The sequence below is a fragment of the Thamnophis elegans genome, chromosome 1 (genome assembly GCF_009769535.1).
Source record: "Thamnophis elegans isolate rThaEle1 chromosome 1, rThaEle1.pri, whole genome shotgun sequence".
Taxonomy (NCBI): Eukaryota; Metazoa; Chordata; class Lepidosauria; order Squamata; family Colubridae; genus Thamnophis; species Thamnophis elegans.
Genome location: NC_045541.1, coordinates 67,530,690 through 67,554,059, shown reverse-complemented (window position 1 = coordinate 67,554,059; position 23,370 = coordinate 67,530,690). Strand labels below are relative to the sequence as shown.

Below are 23,370 nucleotides of genomic sequence, written 5' to 3'. Positions count from 1 at the left end.
GCTCCAATGGCTCCTGATGGGCCACAACAGATTTGTATCAAGGATGCTATGCTAGCTTTCAAAGCATTTCTTTATTTCCTCTCACACCTGGAGGACATTCCAGCCTTATCTCCAATTCCTGAACTAATTATAATTACTTTCCTTTTTTTTCTTATTATTATGCCCATACCTTCTATTTTGATCAATACCTTAGTTTTATATCTTATTATCTTACAGTATCCTAGTTTATGTATTGCTGACATGCTTGCTCTTGGCTGCCCCAGTATTCTTCTGGAATTCTAAACCTTGGTAAAGGCACCATTTTCCTGTTAAGCCTCCCCAAATCAGTTACATCTTTAATAACAGTAGACAATTTTTGCTCTGAACATTGTCTCTGCCGTATTGGATGTCTGGTTATGCCTATTTGTCAAGTATTTTTCTTGCCTTTATAGTCAAAGCTGAGAAAGGTCCTCAGGCAATTAGAAAGAGTGTGCATTTCTTTACATTTCAGACACAATTAATTCAACATTCAAGAGTAGGAATGTGTAGTGGACAATCTTCGTCTCCAAATTATGGATACTGGCAAAATGTGAACTGAGCTGGTCTTTTATATTACACAGCCTCAAACCTAATTACAGTACTCAATATCTAAACTTGTATAAACCCCACCTGCATGTCTAGGTTCTAGCAGAAGAGTTTAGTAGAAAAGGAAGAACAATTAAGAGTTGAAGACTATGTTTTTCCAGAGGTCTTTTGATGCTGTATGTTCTGTTTCGGCTTTATTTTATTAAGTACTGAGATCACTGAGATTCCTGGATTGCAGCAACATACAATTTGTTGAGTAAGTAAGCAAGCAAGTAAATATATACATGCATGCATGTATACATAAAGGTGTAGCTTAGATTCTTCCCCACTGCCCTGGTCAAACTGAAAGATCATCATTCCTTGTTTGACTTTCTCTACAGGTGATTGTCAGCCACAGATCAAAAGAAGGCATGGTCAAGACTTGGCCAGACCTGAAATATCAATGTTCCTTGACATTTCTTTTAAATGGCATAGAGAATGGAAGGAGCTTTTTAAAATTTATTTTCAATTCTCTTGAGCAGTAATTAAAATACAAAAATAATAAGCAGAGGAGAATGGTATGTTTTGATGTTTAGGACATGGAGTACCTTTCCGTGATTATTTAAGACTCTTTTTAGAACTGTTTTATAAAATTATCTCTCTCTCTCTCACACACACACACACACACACCCACCCACACACACTTTTTTCCTTTCTTACTCTATGGTTATAACTTTACTGAGCATGTACTTTTAAAAGAGGATTAAAAGTAGAAGTTCATAACTCTCTCTACTAATACCCAGGATACTAACGATATGTATTACCCAGGATAATGCCTAATTCCCAACTAACATTCAGGATGATTAAAAGTGGTTCACAAGTCTCCCCACTGTTTATATCCAGAGATAATGCATGCAACCACAGCATTTCTGGGTTGTAAATTGGTTACCAAGAGTGTTGTTAGCTCAGCTACTAGAGCTCAGCTTCCAGAGACTTATTTATTAATCTGAGTAAAATATTTATTTGATCAGTATTGTACAAGCAGCAGAGTTAAGTGGCTTTAATGTATCTAAACCCAGAGAGTTATTTTTTGAAATATGCCTGTGCCAAAATAGATCAGGGACAAAATAATTGATTATTTGGATATGTTGTATCTGAGGGAACTGGCCACTAACAAGATCGCCAAAGTGGGGAATAAGGGAGAATTATATAAGTAAAGGGTTTTACATGCATGCACATGACTCAGAAACATAAAATAATATGTGAAAATTGTCAAGAAAATACTAAAACTTTAGAAATCCTGCCTATCATGAAGATTGTCATCCCAGATCAGCTGATCACTAAAAGCAAAGACATGTAATTAAAATCCATGATCTGATCTTGCAGAGGCTAATATTATCAATCTTTTAAGGCAAAATTTGTCAAAACCCTGATACTCAATCTATACTTATTAAAAGTCGGCAATATCATATATACACAATCAGCCTGGTCATTCTCAGACTGAAAAATTTCTCTTGAATCAATGAGATGCAAAGAGAACAAAGTTCCTACATCATTAGCAATCAGAAGACTAAAGAAGTTCAATTGATAAGGTTTCATTGTTCAAGTCTTCACCAAATCTTCCATCTATTTGGGTAGTGTGAAAGCATAATTATAGTATTAATGTCTTATTACAATTAATATAATTCTTAGTAAGTACATCAGGCTGCCATACTGCTATATAATATTATAATTATAACATCAAAATAACCATTATAAACTTTTTAAAAAAGAATTGTTGGACTCAATAAATACTATAGTATCAGACAGTGGTGAAATTCAATTTTTTTTTCTACTGGTTCTGTGGACATGGCTTGGTGGGCATGGCAGGGAAAGGATACTGCAAAATCTCCATTCCCACTCTACTCCTGAGGGAAGGATATTGCAAAAATCTCCATTCCCACCCCACTCTGGGGCCAGCCAGAGGCGGTATTTGTCAGTTCTCCAAACTACTCAAAATTTCCACTACCGGTTCTCCAGAATCTGTCAGAACCTGCTGAATTTCATCCCTGGTATCAGAGGCAATCCCATGGGAGAGATATGTAAAAAAAATCAAGATGACAGCTGCAATCACATATTCAAAGCTCTGCAAGCAATGCATATAAAAAGGGACAGTGTTTTGATTTCAGAGTTGTGGCCAAATCATGACTATTTTGATCTCACTTGTCTGACACTATCCTTAAGGTTTTTTTCAGGAACACATTCAGATATCTCAAAACTCTGTTTGTTCTTCTGAAAATGTTAACCAAAGACTGCTAGGTTCACCAGTACAGACTATGGGAAAGTCTGCAGATTATGGATACTGTAGCATCTAAATACTGCCTGTCACCCCTGTTAACGAATCATTTATGGCTGAGAAACATGCTTATTTTCTGCCATGCTTTCTCCCCTCCCCACTTTGGCCATGAAAAGTGCAGGGATATATCAGGTTGCTAGATTGGCCTATATATATTGCAGAAATGTACATTTTATAGCCTCCCCCTGCTTCTTAAACTTAGGAATGTGTTATTTTAACATTTCAAGCATACTATACTCCAAGCCTTAACACATTCAAATGACCATAAAGGATGGAAAAGTGATTCCTAAGAGTTGCACATACTGGCCAAAATCCACGCACAGTTTTGTGTAAGAGCCCCAGGCTGCCTCAACAGTTAAAATAGTGCCCTGTTCTGCTCCAGTTAAAAAAGGGGTTCAAATGCTTTTTAAAGCAGAGAACATTTTTCTGGCCTCTGCAGCTCCCAGATATCAGCAGAACATCTTCTTATGGATGATGCCCCCAAGAAAGTAAGAAACAGATGCTGGCACTCAGCTAAAATTGGTCCCTACTCAAATCCATCCTGTTTGCAGAATTAATTAATTAGAATTAAGGAGGGGATATATGGAGGTAGAGAAGAGGAGGAGGCAGAAAAAGCAGGAATAAACTCCACTTATTAAGGGTGTTGCATTTGCCTTCTAGTGTTACTCAGGAGCTCATCAATATTCATTAACAAATAGATGTCAGAGTTTATCAGTGGTGGGATTCAGCCAGTTCGCACCTATTTGGTAGAACTGGTTGTTAACTTTCTAAGCAGTTCTGAGAACCAGTTGTTGGAAGAAATCTCCTTTTGTTTTTTTCCACTTTACAGGGCTAATCCTATAAGGAAGGAAACATTCTGGTGTTGTTTATAGTCTAATCTTTATTGCTCTGCCTACAAAAACTGCCTCTCCGGTAACCTTTGTACATTGTAACAGCTAAGGCGAAGCAGCCATCGACCTGAGTGATGTTGAGTTGGCCATGCCCACCCAGTCACATGACCACTGAGCCACGCCTACACAGCGGGTCATTAGGGCAGAGAACCGGGTGTTAAATTATTTGAATCCCAACACTGGAGTATATGCAGCAGAGGAGGTGTTCAGCTGGTCCTTGTCGGTTTGGGCAAACCCACCCCAATGTAATATGCAAGCACTGTGCATGCACAGAAGGTGGGGCGCATGTGCAGATGCGGCACGTGCACTCACATTTGGGAACTGGTAGGGAAGGTAAATGAATCCCACTGCTGGTATGCAGGAAATATTTCCCCTGCCTGCCTTATCAATGATTTCTTTTCAGGAAGAACTCATGTTCCATCTCAAGCCTTCTTAGGGACATGAGCCTTATGAATCCATAGTTTTATAATAAAGGAGACCATCATGAGAGAAAACATCCGGACTTTTATTCTGGTATATTTTAAGTAATACTTTCTCTGCCAGTAGTGTTCAAGAAATGCATTACAAAGCTACACAATCACAAATATAGGAATTCTGGAACTTCCTTTAGGTTTCCTTTTGAGAAATGCATTTTCTCTGTCAATGCAAAGGACGGGTTTTTATGAGCACTTGGCTGTTAGGGTCTGTCTTTATATATCCCTTGGTTGCCCTGCAAGTACATGAGAAAATCTACTGTATTTTTCGGAGTATAACACACTTTTTTTCCTCAGAAAAGGGGCTGAAAATCTGGGTGCATCTTATACATCAAATACAGCATTTTTTTGCCTCCTGAAACCCCACCCCTTCACCACAATGGCCGTGCATACCCTTATGGAGGCTTTCAGAGAGCTCCTGAGGGCTGGAGAGGGCAGAAATGAGCAAACAACAGGCCATTCCATCCCACAGCAGCACTCATGCAATTTTTTTTTGACAAAAAACGGACCCATTTTCATGAAAAACAGGCCATTTTTGGGAGGTTTGCAGAGTGCAAAAACTTTTTTTTTCCTTTTGGAAAGCTCTTTTACTGATTGATGAGAATTACATTGATCAAGTGCTGTGCCAGCAGAAACACCTACCTACCTACTGTATTTCCCTCTCTATATATTCTCTCTCTCTATCCCTCTACCTACCTACCTACCTACCTACCTACCTACCTACCTACCTACACAAACTCTCTCCCTCCTTCCCCCTACTGTATTTCTCTATCTCTATTTCTCTCTATATATATCCATTAATCTACCTATCTATCTACCTAACTAACTACTCTCTCTCTCTCCCTACCTATCTACTGTATTTCTCTCTATGTATCTCTTTCTATTTCTCTCTCTCTATCCCTCTACCTACCTACACTCTCTCTCTATCTCTCTCTATTTCTCTGTGTCTATCCCTTTATCTACCCACCTACCTAACTACTCTCTCTCCCTCCCCACCTACTGTATTTCTCTCTCTTTCTCTCCCTCTCTATCCCTCTACCTACCTACCTACTTTTTTAAAGTTGCCTCTTCAAAACCTTGGTGCATCTTATACTCCAGTGCGTCTTTTACTCTGAAAAATATGGTATTTAGCACGTTGATGGAGAAAAAACTTTTCTCTTCACCAGCCTTTGAAAAGCTCCTTTTACTTCTTTGTTTCTCAGACTATAAATCAGAGGATTCAGCATGGGGATCACCATCGTGTAGAAGACAGAGGTAATTCTGTTTGAATCCCTTCCATGGATTGCATAAGGCTGGCAGTATATTAGAAGAATTGTCACATGGAAGACTGAGATTGCTGTGAAGTGAGAGGCACAAGTGGAGAAAGCCTTGCATTTTCCCTCGCTGGAGTGAATCTTTGAAACACACACGATAATTAAAATGTAGGACATGAGAATAATGATGATGGTACTACTCTCCACAAAAGTGGCAAAAATGAAAAGCAGCATCTTATTGAGCTGGGTGTCTGAACAAGACAGAGTTAACACTGGCACAACATCACAAAAGAAGTGGTTGACGATATTTCCACAGAATGGTAGCCGAAAAGCAGAGATTGTATGAACTAGAGCACAAATAATGCCCCACAGATAAGAACTAATCACTAGAAAGATGCAAACATTTTTGGACATAATCACAGTATACAATAAAGGGTTACAAATGGCCACATACCGGTCATATGCCATTGCAGCCAAGAGAAATGATTCAGCAACAACAAACATGATGAACAGGTACATCTGAACTGCACATGCAAAGAAACAAATGCTTTTTACTGCAGAGGCAGTACCCATCAACAAATTGGGTGTTATAGATGAAGAGTAACAAATGTCAATCAAGGATAGATGGCTGAGGAAGAAATACATTGGGGTATGGAGACGAGATTCAACCTTGATTAACAGGATGATCCCAAGATTTCCCACCACAGTCATAATGTAGATCACAAGAAACATCAGAAAGAGAATGACCTGTAGATCTCCTGGATGGTCTGAGAAACCCAAAAGAATGAATTGGGTCACCAGTGTGTAATTTCCTTTCTCCATTCCTTTCAGATTACAAACTGGAAAGTATCATATTTGATATAGTATGAGGAGACATTTGACCTAGAAACCAGCTAAAGAACATAACGATTTGTTTCTGCATCATATTTTGTTCTTCAAAGAGTGATTTCTTTTTTCACCTGTGAATGATACTCCTTGGGGGGGGGGAGAGAAATAAAAAAATAGCAATAAAGGAGTCTTTATCAACATTATTTTTTTTAAAAAAAAACTCATCATGTGACTGCCAAACCAATCACTTCCAATCAAAGTATTTGAGAAGAGATTTTAAGTAAAATCCTTCATGATGTTGCAATCCCAGTTGTAGTTATTTTTCTATATCATATTGGATCTGTCTGTCTGTCTGTCTGTCTCTCTCATCAACCATAAAGTCGAGACAGCAGTCAAACAGAACTCCATTGCTAATTGGATGATGGACTGTGCAAGAAAGATCCATCAGGACCAGCTATTATGGGAAAGTAGCATCACATTAGTCAATGTTTCTATGAAGATTGGAAATGCTTGAATTTCACAGGCAGAGAGAACAATTGAAATATTAAACATAGTTCCCAATTTAGAGCTGTTAGAAAATTATTTACTTAGCACCCGATACACTAGTAGTCAATCTCTACATCCAGATGAGAGCAAGCATATAAATCCCTCAGTACAGCTAACAAAAAATATAACTTTATATTTGTTATGAAACATCAGCTGACATAAAAGCATTTAACTGGCAAAATGGATAATAGGCAGCAAAAGCAGGGGGGAAAAAGACATGAATAGGAACACATTTATATTATGTATATCAATCAAAAGGGGCATAACTTTCCAGAGCATAGACTGTAAATAATTCAAATGGATATTCCAAAAAGGAGTTTTCCCTTTGGTTGTTCAGTTTTAATCCCTTATGTCCATAGTACTAACAGAATACTGATGAAAGTAGGATACTATTCTGCACCATGAAAGGAACAATTTGGTGGTATGAGAAGGCCTCCAAAGGCATTTTCCCCCAGCATAATATTTTACTAGGTCTTTTTCTGTTGCAAGCACATGTACCTTCCATTGATCACCAGATAAATGGATAAATAAAAATACTCTGATTGCAACCTGTACCTGTCATGTTCAAATTACTACAAAATGAGAAACAAAGTTGAAAGCCCCCTACTCAAGTTATCACAATCAACCCTTAACTATATGGACAGCTTTCTGGTTTTCACAGGGCTCAGACTGAAGGGTGCCTCTTGGATTAGAAAGTGAATGGATTCCAATTTGTCAAGAGGGTCCTAAGCATTGCTCTGCAAAGCTTCTAAGGGGCAATTCAATTTGACAAAGCGTTGATTAAATTACCTCTTTGAAGCAGTTTCTAAACTGAAGCAAGGTTCAATTTAAAGGACCAGCTTCCCCATTATTGCCTATGTGCAAATCTTTTCCCCCAAAAAACCTAGATTGATTCTTGAATAGAATAAATTTGCCCTGCATGCTGACTTGCAAATAATTGAATCATGTTTTCTTCACATTTCAGATCTCCTATTTGATTTTCAAACTTTAAGTTAGATTGGCTAAATTTAATTTTATTCCAGAACTTACCAAGTGCCATTTGACATTGGAAAGCAACAGAGCAGCTATAGACGCCTGCAGTTGCCTTGCCAATGGCAACAGACTCCTCTTCCTGACCTCAAAGGCAAATGCTACTGGAATGCATGAGGGGGCCTTTTTCAATCATCCCTGTGCCCTTTGGGATGTGATCTCTAAGTACTTTAAATTTGTCTCCTCGAGAGGATGGATTCCTCAAGCAATATCGACAACAATGAAAGATTTCTATAAGAGTTGCATATTTTTCTTTCACATAGCTTTGTCTCCTCTTATCCAGCCAGGCACCAGCTTTCTTTTCCAAACTTTAACATCCAGGATCCTGAGCCAAGCTATTCTCCTATGTGATAAAAGAGAGATCACAGCAGCCCTATGTATATTTCTCTGAAGGTTGAGTCATGGCAACTGGACTTATTTTCTTATTGGTTTGAGACATTTCACAGCCCATACAAGCAGCTTCATCAGTCACAGCAAGAGCTGAATGTACCAATTCTTTCTTCAGGAGGTTAATGCTGGAGGAGTTAGTACATTCCAATGACTCTGCCTAATTAAATTGCTCTGACTCAGGAAGCTACTTGGATGACCAGTAAAATTACTCTAACAAGAAAATAGGTCCAATTCAGAGGTGGGATGCTAATTTCTTTACTACTGGTTCAGGCGCTGTGGTCTGGGCACTCTGCCAGCTCTATTTTCACTGCAAGAGAGTTACAGGAGGCTGCCCTGGCCAAAAATGGATTTTTTTGCCATTTTTGTTGAGAGAGGCACAGCAGGTCCAATCTTCACTGTTTCCAGGGTGGCTCTATGGCCCAGATCTACCCCCCCCCCCCTGCCTTGGGTTTGACACCCCTGCTATAGGATAAAAAGAAAATTAATGATAGAGGAAATCATTTTCTAAACTAGCTGGTTCAAGGCTGGCCAAAGCAGTTATTGGCTTGTCTTTCCTCTATGACTGGAAACAGCTTCAGCTGCAGAGTCAAAGTTTTCAACTTTGAGTTACAGCCCTAGTTCCACTTCACAGACTGGACTCATAATTACCTCTGCTTTGCCAGAAAGCCCTTCAAGCATATCTTACAAACTGCTGAAGACCATCTGAAAAGCTACAAAGGTACCTTATGGCCAGAATACCACATGGCTCTTCACAGTTTTTTCATCATGCTGCTGAAAATATCCTAATTTTATTAGCAAATGTTGGACTTTATTGACTGTTTTTAAAGGTTTCTTTTTTGTCAACTGGTCCTAATCACAATGATATTATTTCCTGGCACACAGTAAACCATTTTGTGCCACAAGCACAACGTATGGCTCCTAATGAGATGCATAGAGGAAGGTGCAATGTATGAACTTCATCTAGATATTTTCACTGGTTTTCCTAAATGAATCCTCCCAGGGCCCCTTCAGAAAACAGTTAAATGACAAGTAAAAACTATTGGAAGCAAGACGTAAGCAAATTTAACATTGAACATTATTCTTGAGTCCCCAGAGTGAGTGAGATCATAATTCAGAAGCACTTGGGGAAAGAATAAATTATTTTCAGCAATTCATAGTTCCAGACAAACAAGTACATAACACCAAGAAGCAGAATTTCATCATGAGGTTAAAATGAGAAGACCTGTCCTCTCCATTCAGGCCTCTTCGAAGGTACATTCCCTTTTTATCTATGGCATCTGATACCATTACCTCTATTAATCAGTTGTACTGGGTGATGGCTTTGCACATTCAGAAAGGTTAGTTTCTTATGGAAGAGAAGGCCAGCAAGAGTCAACCTTTCCCACTGCCTCCTATATATTTCTGCATTATATTCCATGCTGGAGCCACTTTTTAAAGGGAGAAGAGCAGCAATGAAGGGGAAAGATAACTGAAAATTGGTGGGTGCATCATTTGTGAATCAGAGTGCTTCCTTTTATTTCAGTTTTAACAATAAGAGTAAATAGTTATGATGATGTATGCATCTTATGATATGTACAGCTGGAAAAAATCTGACTTTAGATAGCAGGGAAGAAATTTAAATTAGAGTGGGGAAACAGATTTATTATTGATATAAAGGGGGGCTGAAAGAGGAAAATAATAGTATACAGTAGTCAGATTTGTATCTATCAGGAATAGGAAATAAATTATAATCTTGAATGAATAACTAGATTTGGCACAGGCTGGGCTACAGGAGAAGGATGGAAATATTGAACTGAAGTTGATTCTAAAATTTCAACTTAGAATGACAATGGAAGTAACCAGTAAAACAATTTATAACATGTTGTTATTTTTAAATATTGGCTACTTTAAAAATGTGCTTTTCTCCAGTTTCAGTGGTGTCATCTGGCAAAATTAAAGACTGTGTGCAAACTTTTCATCAAAGAAATGTCTGAAGGAAATGTCTCTATGGGAAGTGATTTTATTCTTATGGGTTTTACAGATCAGTATATATTCCAAATGTTGTCTTCTTTGTTTTTCTCAGCTGTTTATATTTTTACCATTGTTGGAAATCTTGGCATGATTTTATTAATCAGGACTGACTCACGACTCCATACACCTATGTACTTCTTCCTGAGTCATCTTTCTCTTATAGACATGTGCTATTCTTCTACAATTGTTCCTAAAACTTTGGTGAATTTCTTAGCAGGCAAAAAGACCATTTCATTTGCTGGATGTACCACCCAATTATTCTTCTTTGCAGTTTGTGCTACCACTGAGAGCTACCTGCTGGCTGTCATGGCCTATGATCGTTATGTTGCAGTTGGCAAGCCTCTGCTTTACACCGTTGTCATGTCTCAGAAAGTTTGTGAGGGGTTACTGGCTGGGGCATATTTCATGGGTGTGATGAGCGCAATTATACACACTACCTCTATATTCCGTCTCCCATTCTGTCGTTCTCATAAGATCAACCACTTTTTCTGCGATGGACCCCCAATCCTAACCCTAGCATGCTCAGACACTCATTTCAATGAGACACTTCTTTTTGCTGTGGTTGGGTTCAACGTCTTGCTCACGACTGCATTCATTCTAGCATCCTATTTGTCTGTCCTCGCCACTGTGCTGACTATTCACTCTGCTGAAGGCAAGTGCAAAGCCTTCTCCACCTGTGCTTCCCACTTGGCCACTGTTACATTGTACTATGGAAGTACCCTTTTCATATATTCACGGCCAAGCTCAAGCTCTTCCCAGGATCAGGACAAAGTGGTTTCTGTGTTGTACTCAGTTACAATCCCCATGCTTAACCCACTAATTTACAGCATGAGAAACAAGGAAGTGAAGGAGGCTCTTAGAAGAACAAGAGGCAGATTCCATCCTTCATGATGCCAATGGCACCAAGTAGTGCAATCTCAGCAAATACAATACAGGTAATTTCTTTTTGCACAATAAATGGATGGGGTAGTTAACCAAAAGTTTGAGGGACTGGGAGGAATATTGGGAGATGTCTTTTAAATATATATATATATATATATATATATATATATATATATATATATGTATGTATGTATGTATGTATGTATGTATGTATATATATATATATATATATATGTATATATATATATATATATATATATATATATATGTATGTATGTATGTATGTATGTATGTATGTATGTATGTATATATATATATATATATATATATATATATATATATATATATATATATATATATTCTTTTTAAACAAAACAACACATACAAAACAAAGCAAGAGAAAAAAATAACTTTCCTCCATTTCATCAAGCATGTCGTTTGGTTACAAGTTTTTGTGCATCAATTCTTAAGATTAAGAATAACATCACTGGTTTTGCATTAAACATAACTGAATATTTCACTGTCATTGAGCATTATGTGTTCAAATTACCATTAATATTCTTTCATTTGTAACAATCCTTATTTTCTTGAATTCATAATTATCTATCAAATAACAATGTCTTTAAAGTATTATAATATCACCTATCTCCAAGGAGAAAAAGCGGAGATTAGAACAAAGAATTCCTATTAATTTATAATATACATTCATATTTTCAATTGCCCATAATGTCACCAATCATCCAGAATTCCAAAAATAATTTTCCATTATTAATTATTAATCCATATAGTGGTTAAGTATTTCAAATCATATATATATTAATTGTTCATTACATCATCATTGGTCCATTTAATATACAAAGATTTTTCTAATATAAAATGGTCGCTACATGCAATTACACCAAAGTGTTCAAATCATCCCACACTTATACGTTGAGATCATTATTGTCCTTTATGTATCATGAGAATAGTGCTCTATATCATAATGAGGGAGAAAAAACTTCATAACAATGACTATAAATTTCTATTACTACATAAGTAAACAATATCATTCTCTGGTTTTTTTATTTAACCATTGGTAAAACAAGTCCCATACTTTATAATATTGCTTGTCATTTCGTTCTCTAATTTCAAATGTAAGCTTACTCATTTTAGCACATTCCATTATTTTTCAAATAGTTTCCTCCTGTGATGGTACTTTCTCATTTTTCCAATTTTTGGCAAATACAATTCTAGCAGCTGTTAAAACATTTACAAATCGGGTGTTTCAAGTCCTTATTGTATGTTTCTGGTATTATTCACAATAAAAAGAGTACCGGTTTTAAGTCTATGTGTTTATGTATCATTTTCTCCAACCACATGTCGATTTTAGTCCAATATCTTTTAGCTTCAGTACAAGTCCACCATATGTGACAGTATGTGCCTGGCGTCTGATGACATTTCCAACATTTTTCGGATTAATTCTTGGACATTCTAGCAATTCTCGTTGGGGATAGATGCCACCTGTAAAGCATCTTATACAAGTTCTCTTTATATGCAGTTGACATTGTCATTTTATAGTTTTGAGTCCACAGTTTTTGCCATTTCTCTAATTCAATCCCATGCCCAAAGTTTTTTCCCCAAGCTAGCATAGTTTCTTTGACTTGTTCTTCCTGAAGTTTCACCTCTAATAAGTAGCCATAGAGTTTTTTAATTACCTTTTCATTGGTACCTGTTAAGATTTTATTGTAAAAACCCTCCTTTTTTCGATCTTTATTATATCTAGAATGTATTTGCACATATGAATACCAATTAACTTCAATACCTTCCTGTTTCAAATATTGTATAGATTTGAGTTCACCCTCTGTATTTAATAATTCAGCATATCTAACTGTTTGTTCCTGTTTGTATATTATTGAATATGAAAAAGCTTCAATGGTTGATATCCAGACTGGAATTTTTAAATAGTGTAGCCTCTTAACCTTCTCCCAGTTTAATAACAAAGCCTCTCTTATATAGTGCCTCCTAAAATAACCATGTGCTTTAGTTCCCTTATATCATAAAAAAGCATGCCATCCCAGCAGCAAGTCGTGTCTCTCTAGGTTCAAGAGCCTACCATTTCTTAACATTATCCATTTCTTGATCCATATGAGACTAGCTGCCTGGTAGTATAGCTCCCAGTCAGGTAATCCGAATCCTCCTCTTGATTTAGCATCTTGCAACACTTTGTGTTTTATTTTTGCTTTTTTCCCCTGCCATAGGGGAGATGTCTTTGAAGGTCAACTTTAATGTCTTTGAAATGCCACCCTTTCAAACAGCCTCATTCTCTACAGCAAAGCTCCTACACATTTTTGTGTTTCATTTAAAATTAACTGAACTTTTGCTGGAGTTTTTTAGAATATAAATATAGTCTGTGAAGACTTTTTTTGCAAAGTAAAAGAGAATTTGTATGAGGCTTAAATGTATTCCCTACAGAACTGAAAAATACCTACATACTGCATAAAAACAGCTTGTATTCTATAATTTGGAACGTCACCATCAAGGAAGCAATGAAGTAAACAGCTGCTTCTCATATGTTCAATCATTTAAACATTTTTATTAAATATCCTAAACATAATAATAATGTAAAAATACAAACATCAAAATTCACAAAGATCTCAAATGTTATGAAACTAGCCTATTATAGGATAACTACTTGTTATCCTATAGACAGGATAATGGTTAGAAGGGTGATAATTAGAAACACAACCTGTCATATCTCGTAAAAAAGTGGGGGAGAAAGAGGAGGAAGGGAGGGAGAAAAGAAAACTTCAAAACTTCTAGTCTATTTTTTCACAATGGTAAGTGTTGTAAGTAATTTGGGAATGATTTTGCTGATCAGAATGGACACTCAGCTTCATACCCTATGTACTTTTTCCAATTAGGCTGAAGCAAGACAGCCATTGGAATTTGAAACTAATGAATTAAAATATGACTGAAGAGCTGGGGAAATGTATCTGGAGTCACATTATATTTGTAAGTTTTTTAAATGCAGCTCAGAATCTGATGAATCAAATTAACACGAGGCTACTGATGATCAGTTTTATTTTTCTGCAAAAAGTAAAACTGGGCGACCTTTAATCTCCCACTTTAAATGAAGCAGGCAGAGAGAGAAAAGCAGGCGCGACCACAAAAACTTTTTCTCAAAGTTCTTATAGGTCACACAGCTTGCACAGATCATCATAGTGTTAGAAACATTATTTCATATCATGCAAATCTCTTGATTTTCTCAGCGCTTTGAAAACAATGGACTTTAGAAGGGGAAAGAAATACATTTTCTGGCACATAACTCAGAGTTTTGTTAGGGAATGCTATCACACATTAGGTTGCTGAGAATGCACATTTTAAGTTACAGCAAAACAGGCAGAATTCACATTTTGCATTTCACAAGTTACTTTATCTAGGCTACTTGGCAATTTGCCTAGAGGCTTTATCTTTGCAGTTGGCACATTAGGTTACACTGGAGCTCACCCCAGCAGCAATTAACAAAAGCTGAATTAGGTTTTAATCTATGTATGCTCTAATCCTTTCATATTAATAGTCTACATTTTCTCCATTTCTCAGAAGGCAGCAGAGAAGCATTTAGCTGCTCTGGGCTGAAACTGAAAAAATTAAAGATGCTCAGAACAATTAGTCCTTGAATGGGTGACCACTGACAACACTGGAAAACCCCAAATCTTATAAGTCATAAAATTAGGAAGCTTAAAAAACATCTTGGAAGAAGGCAACAACAAAGAATTTTCATAGCACTGACATCCTTCAAGAAAATCCTATCACACCCCACACAGAGTGTCTATGAAATCATCAGGAATCAAGCTTGATTTGAAGAAACCATTACTTTTGCTTCTTTCTCCAGGAGCTCAAGGCAGCTTAAACAGCACTTATTCTCCTTCAATTTCCCCCCAAAACTATATATGTTAATGTTGATTGAATGATAATGACTGGCCCCAAACCAGTAAATTTCCATGTCTGAGAATTATTACCTAGACTTCCAAGCAGAAGTCCAATGCCTTAGCCATTAAACATATTGTCCTCTCAATGACTTGTTTTATTTCTTTGTTTGATTGCATGCATGGCTGACAATACTCAATAGTCTCTTCTTTGTGACTACTGGTAAATATTTATTTTCAGATCACCTATAGTCTCCAAAGCTTCCAAGCTTAGTATACTTCGATTTATTGCCAAAACCAGAGAAAGTGAATATTTTATAAATGGCCTACGTCATTCTGAAAATAAACTAATGGGATAATAATTATGGTAAGTGGCCCAGAGGAAAATAGCCATACCACATCAAGGAACTTCTCTTGATGAACAAGTGATAATGTAGGTGTTTTTTTTAAAGAATAATCCAATAGGACAAGGGTGTCAAACTCGATGTCAGCCCTGAGGGTCATCTTTTTCTTTGGATCTTCAGGGCTGCCACATTTAATACTGTGAGAAAAAAGGAGGGGGTTGCATGGATTTGGTGGAGATATATAGCCATAACAACATTCTTTTCTCTGGGGGTCAAGAACGTTCAGCCTACACTGGAGAGGCATGACTGGGGAACTTCTCAAGTTGGGACGGTGGATTGATTGGACCATGTGATGGACATGTGAGTGCAGGGGAAGGGACTTTGATTTTCCTTTGGATTGGGAGAACCTGGGGGCTTTCAGATTCAGGTTTTCCCAGATGTGCCAATATGACATCTCCAATAAAATGAAATTTTGAGGAACTGTTGGCCTCGGAGTGTTCTTTGGTTGGGCATGTTACTTGGAAACCTGATGCTCAATTTCTTGACATCACTCGTGTCAGAGGCTCCTATGGTTCGAGCACTGCCAGCTTTTTTTCACTGCAAGAGTGTTACAGGAGACTGCCGTAGCCAAAAATGGATTTTTTTGCCATTTTTGTTGAGAGAGGCACTGCAGGTCAGACCATCATTGTTTCCAGGGTGGCCCCATGGCCCAGATCTGCGCCCCCCCATCTTGAGTTTGACACCCCTGCTACAGGATAAAGAGAAAATTAATGACAGAGGAAACATCATTTTCTAAACTAGCTGGTTCAAGGCTGGCCAAAGCAGTTATTGGCTTGTCTTTCCTCTATCACTGGAAACAGCTTCAGCTGCAGAGTCACAGTTTTCAACTTTGAGTTACAGCCCTAGTTCCACTTCACAGACTGGACTCATAATTACCTCTGCTTTGCCAGAAAGCCCTTCAAGCATATCTTACAAACTGCTGATGACCATCTGAAAAGCTACAAAGGTACCTTATGGCCAGAATACCATGTGGACCTTCACAGCTTTTTCACGATACTGCTGAAAATATCCTAATTTTATTAGCAAATGTTGGACTTTATTGACTGTTTTTAAAGGTTTCTTTTTTGTCAACTGGTCCTAATCACAATGATATTATTTCCTGGCACACAGTAAACCATTTTGTGCCACAAGCACAACATATGGCTCCTAATGAGATGCATAGAGGAAGGTGCATGTATGAACCTCATCTAGATATTTTCACTGGTTTTCCTAAATGAATCCTCCCAGGGCCCCTTCAGCAAACAGTTAAATGACAAGTAAAAACTATTGGAAGCAAGACGTAAGCAAGTTTAACATTGAACATTATTCTTGAGTCCCTAGAGTGAGTGAGATCATAATTCAGAAGCACTTGTGGAAGGAATAAATTATTTTCAGCAATTCATAGTTCCAGACAAACAAGTACATAACAGCAAGAAGCAGAATTTCATCATGAAGTTAACATGAGAAGACTTGTTCTCTCCATTCATGCCTCTTCGAAGGTATTTTCCCTTTTTATCTGTGGCATCTGATACAATTTCCTCTATTAATCAGTTGTACTGGGTGATGGCTTTGCTCATTCAGAAAGGTTTGTTTCTTGTGGGAGAGAAGGTCTCCAAGAGTCAACCTTTCCCACTGCCTCCTATACATTTCTGCATTATATTCCATTCTGGAGCCACATTTTAAAGTGAGAGGAGCACCAATGAAGGGGAAAGATAACTGAAAATTGGAGGGTGCATCTTTTCTGAATCAGAGTGCTTCCTTTTATTTCAGTTTTAACAATAAGAGTAAATAGTTTAACTAGATTTGGCACAGGCTGGGCTACAGGAGAAGGAGGGAAATATTGAACTGAAGTTGATTCTAAAATTTCAACTTAGAATGACAATGGAAGTAACCAGAAAAACAGTTTATAGCCTGTTGTTACTTTTAAATATTGTCTATTTAAAAAATGTGCTTTTCTCTAGTTTCAGTGGTGTCATCTGGCAAAATTAAAGACTGCAAACTTTTCATCAACGAAATGTCTGAAGGAAATGTCTCTATGGGAAATGATTTTATTCTTGTGGGCTTTACAGATCAGTATACATTCCAAATGTTGTCTTTTTTGTTTTTCTCAGCTGTTTATATTTTTACCATTGTTGGAAATCTTGGCATGATTTTATTAATCAGGACTGACTCACGACTCCATACACCTATGTACTTCTTCCTGAGTCATCTTTCTCTTATAGACATGTGCTATTCTTCTACAATTGTTCCTAAAACTTTGGTGAATTTCTTAGCAGGCAAAAAGACCATTTCATTTGCTGGATGTACCACCCAATTATTCTTCTTTGCAGTTTGTGCTACCACTGAGGACTACCTGCTGGCTGTCATGGCCTATGATCGTTATGTTGCAGTTTGCAAGCCTTTGCTTTACACCGTTGTCATGTCACAGAAAGTTTGTGAGGGGTTACTGGCTGGGGCATATTTCATGGGTGTGATGAGTGCAGTTATACACACCACCTCTATATTCCATCTCCCATTCTGTCGTTCTCATAAGATCAACCACTTTTTCTGCGATGGGCCCCCAATCCTAACCCTAGCCTGCTCAGACACTCATTTCAATGAGACACTTCTTTTTGCTGTGGTTGGGTTCAACGTCTTGCTCACGACTGCATTCATTCTAGCATCCTATTTTTCTGTCCTCGCCACTGTGTTGACTATTCACTCTGCTGAAGGCAGGTGCAAAGCCTTCTCCACCTGTGCTTCCCACTTGGCCACTGTTACATTGTACTATGGAAGTAGCCTTTTCATATATTCACGGCCAAGCTCAAGCTCTTCCCAGGATCAGGACAAGGTGGTTTCTGTGTTGTACTCAGTTACAATCCCCATGCTTAACCCACTAATTTACAGCATGAGAAACAAGGAAGTGAAGGAGGCTCTTAGAAGAACAAGAGGCAGATTCCATCTTTCATGGTGCCAATGGCACCAAGTAGTGCAATCTCAGCAAATACAGTACAGGTAAAAAAATAATTTGCACAATAAATGGGTAGGGTAGTTAACCAAAGGTTTGAAGGGCTGGGAAGAATATGGGGGAGATGTCTTTGAAGGTCAACTTTAATGTTTTTGAAATGCCACCCTTTCAAACAGCCATGTTTCTGTTTCGATCTGTTTTTGACTTAGTTCAGCAACATTGGTATATTTCTTATTGACCTCTGTTTAATTTATAAAACAGTGTGTCATCAGTCTATGTGGCAAAGTCCCTACAGAATTTAGTGTTTCATTTTAAATTAACTGAAATTTTGCTGGAGTTTTGTAGAATATAAATATAGTCTTTGAAGACTCTTTTTGCAAGATGGGACAAAGAAAAAGAGAATTTGTATGATGCTTAAATGTACTCCTCATAGAACTGAAAAATACCTACATATTGCATAAATACAGTTTCTATTCTATAATCTAGAACGTCACTATCAAGGAAGCAATGAAGTAAACAGCTGCTTCTAAAATGTTCAATCATTTAAACATTTTTATTAAATATCCTAATCATTGTAATAATAATGTAAAAATACAAACATCAAAATTCACAAACATCTCAAATGTTATGAAACTATCCTACTATAGGATAACTATCTGTTATCCTATAGACAGGATAACGGTTAGAAGGGTGATAATAAGAAACACAACCTGCAATATCTCATTAAAAAGAGGGGGAGAAAGAGGAGGAAGGGAGGGAGGAAAGAAAACTTCAAAACTTCTAGTCTATTTTTTCACAGTGGTAAATAATTTGGGAATGATTTTGCTGATCAGAATGGACACTCAGCTTCATACACCTATATACTTCTTCCTTAGTAACTTAGTTTTCATAGATGTTTGTTATTCCTCCAATATTATCCCCAAAGCCTTGGAAAATTTTCTGGCAGAGAAGAAACCCATTTCCTTCACAGGATGCATCATCCAGATTTATTTCTTTGTTGCTCTCGTAAGTACAGAGATCATTTTTGGGGGGTTGATGCCCAAGGAACAAGAGCATCAGACTGATGGTCTAGTGGAAGGCAAAGTGGTTCTTGGAATGGGACTGGAAACCACAGCATCTGGGGAGTGGTGGCATAGTTCGCATTGATTGGGACTGGAGGTCCCAGATTACCAATCTTTGCCAATGTAGGGATGGAGCGAGAGACGTTGGACTGAGGATGAAGAGGGGGAGTGGAGCTACTCCACCAGCCCTGGAAGTAATACCATGGAGATCCTGCATGAACACTTTGGGGAGGCTAGTTTTCAGGATGCCCCTTCCTAGCAGCATGGGCATTGGGGTTGGATGGCCTTGGTTCAGAGACATGATTCCATCTGGCTAGGCTGAATTTTAGATTAGACCAGGCTCCCAGCAGAACCAGACTAGATTACCTGGGTTATCATATTTCCAGTGAGTGGTGGAGATGGATCCTCATAAAATACAGGCAGTAATGGAGTGGCAGGTGCCGAGGACACGTAAGCAGTTGCAAGGCTCCCTTGGGTTTGCCAAGTTCCACAATTTATACCAGAGTTCGCCCAGGTGGCATTACCCCTGTCAGATTTACTGCATACCAAACCTGCCATATTGAAACATCCGACCAGGACAGGCCTTAGATTGGATAATGGAGTGTCAATGGGCATTTGAGGTGCTAAAAGCTCTCTTTGCTCAAGAACTGGTATTACACCCCCCCAATCCAGCACGGCCCTTTGTAGTGCAGGAAGATGCCAGTGATTTGGCTGTGGGAGCTGTCTTGTTACAGGCCAACCGTCAGGGAACACTGCAACCCTAGGCACACCTCCCAAAAGCTCACACCGATGAAGAGAGGGTGGGCTATCTGGGAGGAGAAGGCCTTTGTGGTGCAATGGGCACTCCTGATGTGGCAACATCTACTTGAGGGGGCTAGGCAACTATTTGAAGTATGGACAGATCACAAGAACCTGGAGGTTTTACAAACACCACAGAATTATCTCCAAAACAGGTTTGATGGGCCCAGTCTTTCCAACGTGTCAACTTTAAATTGAAGTACTTTCAGTACTTCCTGCAGGCAAGAACTTCCTAGCCGATGCTCTGTCCCATATGCCCCAGTACAACAGTAAATGGGATGAGATCGTCCAGGCTATCATACCAGGTGACTAGTGAGTCCATTAAAAACCCTTGGCAGAACGAATTGCCCAAAGCATTATTGGCAGACCCCTGGATAGAAGAAAACAGAACATTATTAATCCATAGAGAGAGGATAGCATGGAAGGAGGATAAGCTGTACATACATTCTCCAGCCAGTTTACAAGAAAAATGGCTTAAAATGCAATTTGATACAATGCGATCAGTAAAATACAAAACAAAGAATCCATACCAAATAAGCTGAAGCAAGACAGCCATTGGAATTTGAAACTAATGAATTAAAATATGACTGAAGAGCTGGGGAAATGTATCTGGAGCCACATTATATTTGTAAGGTTTTTAAAAGCAGCTCAGAATCTGATGAATCCAATTAACACGAGGCTACTGACGATCAGTTTTATTTTTCTGCAAAAAATAAAAATAGGCGACCTTTAATCTCCCACTTTAAATGGAGCAGGCAGAGAGAGAAAAGCAGGCGTGACCACAAAAACTTTTTCTCAAACTTCTTATAGATCACACAGTTTGCACAGATGAGGGATGTGTGGTGAGGTTTATGGCTGGTGAGGCACTGACACAGGGGTTTCAAATTTTTTTACACTTGTGGACTTCAACTCCCAGAATTCCACAGCCAGGCATTGTCACTTCCAATTTAAAACAATAGCATTTGTTTTTCTCCTTTGTGAAAAAGTTTCCTTCATTCTTTTTCTTCTCCCTTCCCCCTCCTTCCTCCCTCTCTCCCTCCTTCCCCCGCTCTCAAACAGACACATGCACACTGATAAATTGGATTGGACTACCTCTTATACCCCCTTCCCTCTCTTACTCACTCTCTCTCAAACAAACACAAACACAGAAGTTGGATTGGAGCCGATCCAAGCCTTTGATTGCAGGTGGAGCCATGTTGCCTTTTCAAACTTGTAATCAGTGAAGCTGGGCTTATATAGTTTTATCCAGCTCTGTGTGTGTGTGTGTGTGCGCGCGCACGCGCGAGCACGCACATGTGTTTGAAAAGGCAACGTGGCTCTGCCTGCAATCAAACTACACTTGGATCTACACTTGAGGATGAAGTTTGAATTCCTCCCCCTCCCTCCGACCCACACGTACCTTTTCCAGCTGCTTCAGAGAGGATTTAAACTATGCTCTTGCCTGCCATCATGAAAAGAAACAAAATGTAACAGGAAAAAGGCAAGAACTGAGGTCAGGCTGAGCTAGTTGCTGCCAGAGTCACCATGGATGACTCTGCTTAACTGTTTAAAAAAGCCTCTAAACAAGCGCCCTCTACAGGAGGAGGCAGGATAATGACATGCCTCACCTACATCAGGAATTTTTAGGCTTTTAACCCTTGCTTAACTCTGCTCGAGTGATCATAAAATGCCTAAAGTCAGACTAGAAGAGGCATGTCGTTCTCCTGCCTCCTCCTGTAGAAAGTGCTTTTTAGAGGCTTTTTTAAATAGTTAAGCACTAAGCAGAGTCATCCATGGTGACTCTGGCAGCCACTAGCTCAGCCTGACCTCAGTTCTTGCCTTTTTCCTTTTACATTTTTCTTTCTTTTCATGATGACAGTGGTGAGGCTCTGCGTCCCCTGCCTGTCATGGCCAAAAATGGGTTTTTTTGCCATTTTTGTTGGGGGAGGCACTGCAGGTCAGACCTTCACTGTTTCCAGGGTGGCCCCATGGCCCAGATCTAAGGATCCCATGCCCCAGATCTGGCCCCTGGGCCTTGAGTACTACAACCCTGCTATAGGATAAAGAGAAAATTAATGATAGAGGAAACATCATTTTCTAAATTAGCTAGTTCAAGGCTGGCCAAAGCAGTTATTGGCTTGTCTTTCCTCTATCACTGGAAACAGCTTCAGCTGCAGAGTCACAGTTTTCAACTTTGAGTTACAGCCCTAGTTCCACATCACAGACTGGCCTCAGAATTACCTCTGCTTTGCCAGAAAGCCCTTCAAGCATATCTTACAAACTGCTGATGACCATCTGAAAAGCTACAAAGGTACCTTATGGCCAGAATACCACATGGCTCTTCACAGTTTTTTCATCATGCTGCTGAAAATATCCTAATTTTATTAGCAAATGTTGGACTTTTTTGACTGTTTTTAAAGGTTTCTTTTTTGTCAACTGGTCCTAATCACAATGATATTATTTCCTGGCACACAGTAAACCATTTTGTGCCACAAACATGACATATATGTAGTCCCCAATGAGATGCATAGAGGAAGGTGCAATGTATGAACCTCATCTAGATATTTTCACTGGTTTTCCTAAATGAATCCTCCCAGGGCCCCTTCCGCAAAGAGTTAAATCACAAGTAAAAACTATTGGAAGCAAGACGTAAGCAAGTTTAACACTGAACATTATTCTTGAGTCCCCAGAGTGAGTGAGATCATAATTCAGAAGCACTTGGGGAAGGAATAAATTATTTTCATCAATTCATAGTTCCAGACAAACAAGTACATAACAGCAAGAAGCAGAATTTCATCATGGTTAAAATGAGAAGACCTGTTCTCTCCATTCATGCCTCTTCGAAGGTATTTTCCCTTTTTATCTGTGGCATCTGATACCATTACCTCTATTAATCAGTTGTACTGGGTGATGGCTTTGCTCATTCAGAAAGGTTTGTTTCTTGCGGGAGAGAAGGCCTCCAAGAGTCAACCTTTCCCACTGTCTCCTATACACTTCTGCATTATATTCCACGCTGGAGTGACTTTTTAAAGGGAGAAGAGCAGCAATGAAGGGGAAAGATAACTGAAAATTGGAGGGTGCATCTTTTGTGAATCAGAGTGCTTCCTATTATTTCAGT

At 38.5% G+C, this 23,370-nt stretch overlaps 3 protein-coding genes across 3 annotated transcripts; 2 read left to right on the top strand and 1 right to left on the bottom strand.

The window, feature by feature from the left end:
• Positions 1-5,368: 5,368 nt before the first annotated feature.
• Positions 5,369-6,319, bottom strand: LOC116504909 (olfactory receptor 5D18-like). Its single transcript, XM_032212154.1, has one exon. It carries the CDS (start codon positions 6,314-6,316, stop codon positions 5,369-5,371), a length of 948 nt encoding a protein of 315 aa, XP_032068045.1. The 5' UTR covers positions 6,317-6,319.
• A 3,906-nt stretch (positions 6,320-10,225) lies between these two features.
• On the top strand, positions 10,226-11,188 carry LOC116504663 (olfactory receptor 8D1-like). The gene has a single exon (XM_032211865.1). The coding sequence runs from the start codon at positions 10,253-10,255 to the stop codon at positions 11,186-11,188; it is 936 nt and encodes a 311-aa protein (XP_032067756.1). The 5' UTR covers positions 10,226-10,252.
• A 6,269-nt stretch (positions 11,189-17,457) lies between these two features.
• LOC116504902 (olfactory receptor 8D1-like) lies at positions 17,458-18,716 on the top strand. Its single transcript, XM_032212142.1, has 2 exons — positions 17,458-18,389; positions 18,641-18,716. Exons 1-2 carry the CDS (start codon positions 17,482-17,484, stop codon positions 18,714-18,716), a joined length of 984 nt encoding a protein of 327 aa, XP_032068033.1. The 5' UTR covers positions 17,458-17,481.
• The last annotated feature ends 4,654 nt before the right edge of the window (positions 18,717-23,370 follow it).

Bases quoted from the DNA above. Each gene is read 5' to 3' on its own strand.
- LOC116504909 (XM_032212154.1), bottom strand. From the start codon at position 6,316: ATGGAGAAAGGAAATTACACACTGGTGACCCAATTCATTCTTTTGGGT.
- LOC116504663 (XM_032211865.1), top strand. From the start codon at position 10,253: ATGTCTGAAGGAAATGTCTCTATGGGAAGTGATTTTATTCTTATGGGT.
- LOC116504902 (XM_032212142.1), top strand. From the start codon at position 17,482: ATGTCTGAAGGAAATGTCTCTATGGGAAATGATTTTATTCTTGTGGGC. The intron at 18,390-18,640 runs AACAAGAGGCAG...CAACATTGGTAT, and splicing joins GTGAAGGAGGCTCTTAGAAG to ATTTCTTATTGACCTCTGTT.